At 38.7% G+C, this 10,884-nt stretch overlaps 1 protein-coding gene across 2 annotated transcripts in view; it reads left to right on the top strand.

Annotated features, from left to right (window-relative positions):
- Positions 1–7,504, top strand: part of TXLNG (taxilin gamma) — a 54,275-nt gene extending 46,771 nt beyond the window's left edge. For both annotated transcript variants that reach the window (XM_048861853.2, XM_075131548.1), the window contains exons 7-10: positions 539–613; positions 2,277–2,369; positions 3,006–3,101; positions 4,066–7,504. In XM_048861853.2, the coding sequence (XP_048717810.2) occupies positions 539–613; positions 2,277–2,369; positions 3,006–3,101; positions 4,066–4,383 (582 nt within the window). In that variant the 3' untranslated portion in view covers positions 4,384–7,504. The remainder of the gene's footprint in view (positions 1–538; positions 614–2,276; positions 2,370–3,005; positions 3,102–4,065) is intronic.
- The last annotated feature ends 3,380 nt before the right edge of the window (positions 7,505–10,884 follow it).

Genomic DNA, 10,884 nt, shown 5'->3' on the forward strand with positions numbered 1-10,884 from the left:
GCTGCCTCAAGGAAATATGTGAATGGGAGGAAAAGAGTCCTGTAGTCCATCTTCTGATCAGACTCCTAGCCACACTTCCATTGAAAACAGCTTGGGAGTCTAGTGTGATAGACATGTGCAATCACTCAAAGAAGAAATGGTTAATCACCTTCTCGTAACTTTTCTTCGAGATGTGCTGCATATGTCCTTTATGCAACCCACCCTCCTTCTCCAACGCATTGGAGTCTATCATCCAAGATGCTGGTACAAAGAAACTGAAGGGTGGGTGGTGCAGTTCTTCCGTTTATGTACTTTGTGCTTGCAGCTCAAGGGATGCCTGGGTGCAGACATGGCCATCCCTGTGGGTGCCACTAGGGAAAACTTTCCAGCACTGATGCACGAGGCACACACCCCTAATTTAATAGACATATGCACCACATCTCAAAGAACAACAGCTACAAGAAGGTGAGTAACTGTTTATTCCCGTTTACATTAGCCTTAAAATTTTGCCCTTCGATATAATGTTCAATAATACAGTGCCATTTTCTCCACTTTTTAGCTATTAAAAGAAGCTACTGAGTCCAGACACAAATGTGAGCAGATGAAGCAGCAGGAAGCCCAACTAAAACAGCAGGTAACTTAATAAAAATTGTAAATGTACTATTCAATACAGATGCTCCACAATGAAAATATCAAGAGATCCTTATGGTTTTGACTCAAACCTGACATTTTGAGGAAGTACAAAAAATTGCAAATTAAACTTTCATTAATGGAAATATTGAATTTTTATGGAAACTTAAATTGGTAGCAATTGTCTGTTCAATGAACGCTTCTCGCTATATGTACATTGGAGATACTGGTTTTTTAAAATAAGGTTTTCTTTAAATTGCTATTTGGGGCTCCTAGTTCCCTCCACATTACTGGAAAGTGTAGATGCTGAACTGCTAAGATTGTTTCATTAATTTAAAAGAACACTGCATCCATTGTGCTAAGACTAGACTTTCAGATATTCTAAGGACCTGTCCTATCTGTGGCTTCCACCCCGCTGGTTATTTCACAACACCTCTTTTTTTTTTTTTTTCCCCCTGTGAGTGATTTTTCCCTCCCTCCTCCCAGTGACCGCTCACCTGTTAAGAAATGCTGATCTGGATGAATTCCTGATTGACTCTTCTGCCAAATTGGAGAGGGAAAGTGTTTTGTGTATTCAGTCCCTGTGCTGAAATTATATGATCATGCCTCTACCAACCTAAAATTTGCAAAATATGCCCCAGCTGTGATAAGATTTGACTGCAAGAGAACTGAGAGGGAGTTCTATTTGCTGCTTTGAAGTTTTTTCAGGTTACGTGGGAAGCTGCTAATAATGGCTGTGGGACTCCTAATTTGCTTATTCCGATAACAGCAGATTCAAAATCTGTCCTCTGGATAGAATGTTGTATTTACTAGAAATTCCACGAATGAGGCTACTTCATTGTCCTTACCAAATAATGGTTAGTTCCCTTGCCCAGTTTGTCTTTTATAAGATGTGTAAACAAGGATATTAAAAGGCTTGTTTATTCCCTATCCAATCTCACTTCCTTGGAGTTTCTACTTATAGTGAAAATTTGTTAGGATAACTTAAGCCCCAAACAAGTCCCCACTTCGATTCATGTTCGTAGGATCAGAACCTTCATTGTTTCTTAACCATATCTTTAGTAACAAGACTATGTGGTTGAGAGCCTCGGAGGAGGATGTCACTTCAAATCCAATCTCACTGTTACACATGTAGAATTTGCAGTTTGTTACTAAATCTCACACCTATGAATACTTCAACTTTTATTATTCGTCTGATCCTAATTTGCTTTGGTGTTTTAATCCTTCCCTTGTTCAATATTTTGTATCTTAATTAGTTTTTAAATTACATATTTACACCTAAACTTGTGCTTAATTTTTCAAATTTTAGCTGTTACCTTTATTTGTACATAGTTAGAAATGCATCTCTTTCAAACTTCCATTTAACTGAGATAACAGCCATGTCTTAATGCCTAACTTTTGTTAGAATATATTCTGTTGCTTTATAAAGATAACCCTAGCTCAGCATCCATGCACAATTTGAGTAATCATCTATTTTTATAGTCATGTATACATGCTTTAGGTGAAAATTTACCTGATAGATTAGAGGGGGAACGTAAATATTGTTCTCTTACCTTTGTTGAATTACTACTAGCTGAAATTTCTGAAGTACCTTAATAAAGATTGCTCGTCTGATAATATCGCTACAGTTTAAAGATTAAATATTTCCAATTATTTTTTTCCCAAAGCTTTCTCTTTACATGGATAAGTTTGAAGAATTCCAGACCACCATGGCAAAGAGCAATGAACTTTTTACAACCTTCAGACAAGAAATGGAAAAGGTACTTTTATATAATTATGTTAGAATTTAATGAAAATTAGGGGAAAAAAATATTAGGGGAAAAAAAATTTGGCTCCTTATTAGGCCTTAAAATCCCTGAAGAGGATATAGACTTGAATGCAATTTTAAAAGTAGTTGTAGCTGGAAAAACTGTAAAATGGCACGTTAGAACTAGTTCTCCCTCTGATTCCAGTCTGATTACTGAGAGAGGAAAAAAATCAGCATAGCTGTGGAAGAACATGATGCAATCCATTCTTCTGAAAACTTGCATAACTGCATGCCAAGTTCTGATTCCAAAAGCTAATATTAAAAGCAGAAAACAGCTTTTTAAAAAAAAATTGTCATGTGCAATACTTTAGTTACGAACTACTTTTGTTTGTAAATGGAGAAGTTGATTGTAGACGCTTTTGGGGGAGGATGGAAATATCTTTATAATCACCATAATCTTAAAAGTAATATTTTTAAATGTTTAAGATTTTAATAATTTTTCATAGGACTGACTTGAAACCCTTTCCTGTACATTTATTTTATAAGATTACTTTGAAAACTATAGTTCGAGCAACTTACTAAAACATTTTAATATGTGGTTACCTCTATTTTGATCCTAGTCATAAAACTAGCTTTACTATATTTTTAGATGACCAAGAAGATAAAAAAACTGGAAAAAGAGACAATAGTGTGGCGTACAAAATGGGAAAACAACAACAAAGCTCTTTTGCAAATGGCTGAAGAGGTGGGTAACAATCTTCATAGTTTAAGGAACTGTGTAGTAACATTCAAGCAGGGCTTGCCTCTACATGGCCCTTCATTTCTAGATAGCTGGAGATTGTCAAGAAATGCTCTGTAGCTGTTCAAACTATACAACTAATTTTTGTTTTTTAATTACTAACAGTTTGTGCTGCTTCTTTAAATAACTTTTCCCAGGTAAATTTACCATCCTTCTCAAGGCACAAAATGAATTTTGTTTTTTGTAATTGCTATCCATGACATTTGATCTTCATATGTCTAGTCAGTCAAAAGCATAGCATAGGAATTGCTGTCCCTAACCTATTGCTTACTAGGTAGGATCTTATGGCAAAATGGTACAAACTATTTGTCTATTAAATGCTGGGACAGGTGCTAGATTGAGAAGCCTGCAGAATCCTGAGTGAGTTGTAAAACTCACTTAGCTACAACTAGGGGTCAGTGTAGTTCTGCCATGTCTGTTAGTATTCTTTCTGTTCCATTTCTGCCATGAAATCTGGTATATATGTTTGTGTACAAACTGCTTGAAATCAGAAATATTTGGTACCCATTCACTAAAGTTGGCTGAGTTCCATAAGTAATATCCCCATAACTGTAGTCTTGAACAGTAACAAGCTGTTTGGTTTGTGTGATTTAGTCTCAGTGAGTTCCTAGTGGGCTCTTGTTCACATTAGAAAACACTTGTTCACAGATGGCAGTATGTAGTACCCTGTGTTGCATCTCAGCAGACTGGCCTGTCAACCCCTTATATGTGGTCACCCTTTGGTTTAGAACATTGGAGGCAGCCTGAGAATTTGCACCAACGCTATATATGCTGTGCCTTTTTGAGGGATTAAAGGGACGAATTTAATCTCTCTGCCTGTCAAAGTAGTGCCTTTTTAAAAGAAATAAATATTCCCAGCCCCCCCGATCACTTTATTGGGTTAGTCTCTGTTTATTTTTATCCCTTACAGAAAACAGTTAGAGACAAAGAATACAAAGGCTTTCAAATAAAACTGGAGCGTTTGGAGAAGCTGTGCAGGGCTCTTCAGACGGAGAGGAATGAGCTGAATGAGAAGGTGGAAGTCCTTAAGGAACAGGTTTCTGTAAAAGAAGCAGATGTGGATCTAGCAGTGCAGGTGTTGCAGTCATGCACTCTCAATTCCCATGAGGAGCTGGGAACTTCCACTGACACAGAACCAGGAATCCAATCAGATGCTGAATCAAATGCAGCAAATGAAGGAAATGGCTCTGAAAAGACTGTCTCCACCAGTCCTGTTCCTGTTGACTAAAATGAAGTGTAAACACTGTATTGAGAGATATATTTTGTGTATAACTTTCTCTGTTGGTGGTAACTATTGGTTTTGTGGTGAAAATTTTCTTACTTTTTCTACCATATATGTATTTTCTTAGAACTACTGGACTTATGTGGTACAGGAAGCTGCATAGCAGCTTTGAATAGTGTAATCTGTACATTTTCCACAACTGTGTTGCACATCTGCCTCATTTTAAAAAAATATTTTTCCATAAAGAATGCATGTGCATTTCCTCTCCCCTAAACACAAATCTCACCATATCAGTTAAGACTTGTATAAAGATTTAACATTTCATGGGGAAAAGTGACAGGAGTGTCACTTCATTGGTTTGAAAATAACATTTTGCTTCTGTTAACTGAAGTAAGGTTTGGTATACTAATGTAATTACCAAACTCTTCAGTCAATTCTCTACATCCATTCATCTAATGGCCAGTAGAAACTTCAACTATCTCACCTGATTATATATGAAAATAAGGGTCCAGAATATGATCAAGAATATTTTACAGGGTTTTAGTGTAGTTGTGGTATGACAAAAACAGCTTTCAAATATGCATACTTTAATTTTCAGCTGGTAAAACAGGGTGTACAACTTTCTTGCAAACTTCTCAGGGTTGTGCTCTAAGGTTAACTCACAGACTATATTTGCCCTCCCTGTGAATGTGTTAAATTTAACTTGCAAAGAAAGCATACAGGAATGAGTGTTTATGGAGTGACGTTATCTGTAATGGAATATACACAACTGCAGAAGTGTTAGTCATGTTATGTCCCTTAACATGAAGCCTCAGCACTGCAAAAATTCATAAAATGATTATTTCTGATTAGAGAAGTTGCATTAAATAATCTGGTTATTTTCAAACGAGTTCTTGTAGATTTGTTGATACTGTAGATGCTTACTGCATGCAGTGCTTAAGACACCAATTTTTGGTTTGGATGTTCTTTACTTAGCACTGTATGCAATATATTTAATGATCTGTAATGAACACAGTTAATATTTGATCATGTGGATTCAAATATATTCCCAAAGTAAAACATTTAACTTGTCACACACCTAACCTGAAAAGACACTGATCAGTAGACAGAGTGCCTTCCTGGTACCTACTGCTTGCCTGGTAAAATTGGTAATTCAGAGGTTTCATGTTAAACTAATATGCCATAAATAAGAAAAAATTACATTTAAAAAAATGTAATGGACTGCAGTTGTGAGCCTTACAGTGTTTCACTTTGAAAACTTGGATATCAAATTTTTAAGGGAACTGTTCGCTGGGACCAACATTTATTTTTAGCAAGGCAGGTAATGTAGGCAGGTCATGTGCTAAGTAACAAGCTACTGTTAACTTTAGCCCACATATTTCGCTTTCTAGTTTCAGTTGTTATCACTTTTATTTTAAGAGATACAAACGTTAGCTTTTTCTGGTACTTAATGTTCTTTGCACTTAACTTCAGTGGGGGATTTCTGAACCAAGCACATAACTTTCAATGAGCTTCCCTCCCCGTCCCCTTTGTTCTTTTTGGCAGTTCAGTGGCTAAATTACTTGAATGTTCAGGCTGCACTGAGCTCTTGATCCCTTCCCTGATGTAATGGTGTACATTGAAATAATGTAGATGTCTTATAAAGAGAATAAGGTTGTATAAAGCCTGATAAATGTGTTTTAGCTCATACCACTGAACAAAACTGTATCAAACTGACATTTCTTAAATTGTGTAGCAAATGAGTGACATAAATTGGGAACTGGCCAGTTTTTTCTCTTCAATTTGCACAGTCTGTTTTGTATTTGTGGTCCATGCATGGTGAGTAATGAGAAGGTAGAGGTGAGCAGTCAGAGAGGTTGGACTCAGCTTTGAAACACTAATCACGTTAACCGCATGGCAACAAAAATACTGGAAAGAAGAAACATCCTTCCAAAGTTGCTTCATCAAATGATTTGTCTGACTTTGTGTGTTGTCATGGAATCAAAAAACTAACGGAAGTAAGTTTTTAAATTTCTGCCAAAACTGGTCTTCAGCTAATAAATTAAGTGAGCGTGAAATCGTTTTCCTGAGGGCAAGTGAAGATCTTAATGTATCAATTACAGCACAACATACCCTTGGCAAAAGGTACACATTTTGCAAGTGAAGTGGAAAGTGCAGTTTTCTCTTTTTAAAATGTATTATTTGTTCTCCTGTATCTATAACCACATTTCTTTTTATAATGTGTGTTCTGTGTGTAGTCAGGAGTGAACTTTGGTCCCTGCCGCAAGGGCTGTAAAGATATGAGAGACAAATGGAAGGGCAGTGCAGATGATACGTAGTTACTGGCTTGCATGTGTAAATGAAGTAGAATGCCTCCAGTAAAGGGTTTTAAGGAATCTGGGATTTTCTTCCTATCTCTGTGTGACCCTGAACCACATCACACCAACCTTCCCTCTAGCAAAGGTGGGCTGGACGTGGCTTCCTGAAAGCAGTTAATGTCATTCCATGCACTGACCAAAGGGGTGTTGCTATAAAGAGTGCAAGGGATAAGCCCAGCGCTCTCACTGATCTGCCATACAGCAGGCTGTTGCACTGCCACTGTTCAGCCAAATTGGTTCCAGTAGGGTTTTTATGGAAACTTGTATTGTGTATCTTCCACTACCACAACTGTTTAATCTGGGCTGTAAATTTATGTAGCCTCTGACGTGTACACCTAATTGTTAGTTGGGCCCATGATTAGGGTGCAAAAAAATAAAAGCTAAATTGTGTGTGATGCAAGACCCAAATACGTGTAGTAGTGTACACAACTATGTTAGGGCTGTATCTCTCAAATCTGTTTTGTCCTTCCTTTATTCCACTTACACCTGGTTATATTACAGTTTAATTCTCAGGTGTTGCAGAAAATCTACCTCTTCAGACTGTAGATGGAAATAACTGTGAAAAAAGTGATGCAGAAATCTAGTTTGTGCTAAACACACTGCTTTATTTTTACAACCATGTCTGCTTTCATGAGAAAAAAAAATTGAGAAATGAACAGGCAGTCTTGTTTTGCTTTTCAAAAACATTTTGTAGGGATTTTTCACTAATGTGAATCTGAAATTTTATCTACTCGATTCTGTATAGATTAAGTAAATATGTATGCTTAATATATCAGACTCTGTGTTTTTCTTTTATTCTTGGAACATATTCATTCCTAACTTGGGCTGTCTGGCCTTCTTGCTACACTTGTTAGGAGCTTCAGGAGAGAATTTAGAGGTGTGAAGTTTGAAATTACTAAAGGTATATCTATGCTACAGTGGCACAAACAGCACTGTAGCTATGCTGTTGTAACATAAATTCTTCCTACATTGACAGAACAGGTGTTTCCACTGATGCAGATAATCCACTTCTCTGAGAGGCAGTAGCTGCATTTACAGTTGGAGGTTAGGTTGACCTAACTCTGTCAAACAGGGAGCTAAATTTTTCACAGCCCTGAGTGATGTATCTAGGTCGACCTATGTTTTAGGTGTAGACCAGTCCTAAATGTATTCAGGTTAAATGGCAACTGCTAATTTCAAACAGCAGTCTTGAAGTTTGAGCTTTTTAAAGCACAGAATTGCTGTTTCTTTGATGGAAATCTTAGTTATGTTCAACACTGAACACAAATGGGCTGAGTTTCTAATAATTAGAGGCTTGGAATGTGAAGTGGAGAACTTTTGAGGTTTTGAATCTCTTCACTACAAACATCAGTTACCTTTTTCATTACTTCGCTAAATTGCATTATTTTTAATGGTCATAGTTATATGCTACTCTGTTGCTTGTGGGAGTGGGTTGGCGTGATTGTGTCTTGTCACCTTGTGCCAGCTAAAAGAAAACAGGATTTTAGGCCCCCCAGATTGGGTGGTGTTTTTAACAGTTTGTTTTCATAACAAGCTATGCAAACTTAATCAACCACTACATAGAGGAATGTTCCTGCACAATAAGACTATTACATTGTAATAGCACCCAAAGTGTCCATAATGCTTTCCAGACACAGTAGTGTGCAGTGTCCAACTGAATGGTGTAATAAAATGTGTAAGTCTTGCTCAGTGATTTTCCTGGAGCAAGAAGCTGCTTGGATACTGTTCTAGTGCGAATAAGACTGCTAACTCTTGAGGATCCAAGGAAGTGTACCTTCAAAATTCCCAACCTCTCTACACTCAGGAAGTCTCATGCTAGGCTACTGGGGTCTCTATGGAAAGGCTTGCAAAGGGACCAGGTAATACTTTTCAGATATGTCTACATTTGGGTGAAACTTGTAAAAGGTACAGAAGTGTTAGTAAAAAGAAAAGGAGTACTTGTGGCACCTTAGAGACTAACCAATTTATTTGAGCATGAGCTTTCGTGAGCTACAGCTCACTTCATCGGATGCATACTGTGGAAAATACAGAAGATGTTCTTATACATACAAACCATGAAAAAATGGGTGTTTACCATTACAAAAGGTTTTCTCCGCCCACTCCACTCTCCTGCTGGTAATAGCTTATCTAAAGTGATCACGGCTGTTACTCTGAGAAGTTAGTGAAATTCTGAAACAACTTGATTCAATCCTGTCACGTGGTATCAAAAATGCTCTCTTGATCAGACAAGCAGTACTCAGGCACTCTCACACAACAACAAAATAGTGTGAATCAAGTCAATACCTGTTTCCCTAGGATGCAAAATGGATTAAGGAATAATATAGCTTTAAAATTAAACTCCGCTATTTTATAAATTAACTGCTACCTTAAAATTCTGTTTTGTTGGTCCCTGCATCTTCAGAAATATTTCAGTGTAAATCCAGAGCTTTATGGGTGAGGTATAGTAATAGGATAGAAGGTCTTATGTGTTTAAGGTGCTGGTTCAAATCTAGTCCATGTTGGTGATCAAAGTTGCTACTCCTTTCTTGTAAAGGAGTTAAAAGCTGAACATTGATTGGATGTGGAAAGAACTCAGCTTAGTCCCTGTTGAGGTTACAGGGACAAACCATCCCGATGAGTCGAAAGAATAGTAAATATGGCAGGCGACCAGCTTGGCTTAATGGTGAAATCTTAGCGGATCTTAAACATAAAAAAGAAGCTTACAAGAAGTGGAAGGTTGGACATATGACCAGGGAAGAGTATAAAAATATTGCTAGGGCATGTAGGAATGTTATCAGGAGGGCCAAATCGCACCTGGAGCTGCAGCTAGCCAGTGATGTCAAGAGTAACAAGAAGGGTTTCTTCAGGTATGTTGGCAACAAGAAGAAAGCCAAGGAATGTGTGGGCCCCTTACTGAATGAGGGAGGCAAACTAGTGACAGAGGATGTGGAAAAAGCTAATGTACTCAATGCTTTTTTTGCCTCTGTTTTCACTAACAAGGTCAGCTCCCAGACTGCTACGCTGGGCATCACAAAATGGGGAAGAGATGGCCAGCCCTCTGTGGAGATAGAGGTGGTTAGGGACTTTTTAGAAAAGCTGGACGTGCACAAGTCCATGGGGCCGGACGAGTTGCATCCGAGAGTGCTGAAGGAACTGGCGGCTGTGATTGCAGAGCCATTGGCCATTATCTTTGAAAACTCTTGGCGAACCGGGGAAGTCCCGGATGACTGGAAAAAGGCTAATGTAGTGCCAATCTTTAAAAAAGGGAAGAAGGAGGATCCTGGGAACTACAGGCCAGTCAGCCTCACTTCAGTCCCTGGAAAAATCATGGAGCAGGTCCTCAAAGAATCAATCCTGAAGCACTTGCATGAGAGGAAAGTGATCAGGAACAGCCAGCATGGATTCACCAAGGGAAGGTCATGCCTGACTAATCTAATCGCCTTCTATGATGAGATGACTGGTTCTGTGGATGAAGGGAAAGCAGTGGATGTATTGTTTCTTGACTTTAGCAAAGCTTTTGACACGGTCTCCCACAGTATTCTTGTCAGCAAGTTAAGGAAGTATGGGCTGGATGAATGCACTACAAGGTGGGTAGAAAGCTGGCTAGATTGTCGGGCTCAACGGGTAGTGATCAATGGCTCCATGTCTAGTTGGCAGCCGGTATCAAGTGGAGTGCCCCAAGGGTCGGTCCTGGGGCCGGTTTTGTTCAATATCTTCATAAATGATCTGGAGGATGGTGTGGATTGCACTCTCAGCAAATTTGCGGATGATACTAAACTGGGAGGAGTGGTAGATACGCTGGAGGGGAGGGATAGGATACAGAAGGACCTAGACAAATTGGAGGATTGGGCCAAAAGAAATCTGATGAGGTTCAATAAGGATAAGTGCAGGGTCCTGCACTTAGGACGGAAGAACCCAATGCACAGCTACAGACTAGGGACCGAATGGCTAGGCAGCAGTTCTGCGGAAAAGGACCTAGGGGTGACCGTGGACGAGAAGCTGGATATGAGTCAGCAGTGTGCCCTTGTTGCCAAGAAGGCCAATGGCATTTTGGGATGTATAAGTAGGGGCATAGCTAGCAGATCGAGGGACGTGATCATTCCCCTCTATTCAACATTGGTGAGGCCTCATCTGGAGTACTGTGTCCAGTTTTGGGCCCCACACTTCAAGA

This window comes from Caretta caretta, chromosome 1, assembly GCF_965140235.1.
Source record: "Caretta caretta isolate rCarCar2 chromosome 1, rCarCar1.hap1, whole genome shotgun sequence".
NCBI classification, from domain to species: Eukaryota; Metazoa; Chordata; order Testudines; family Cheloniidae; genus Caretta; species Caretta caretta.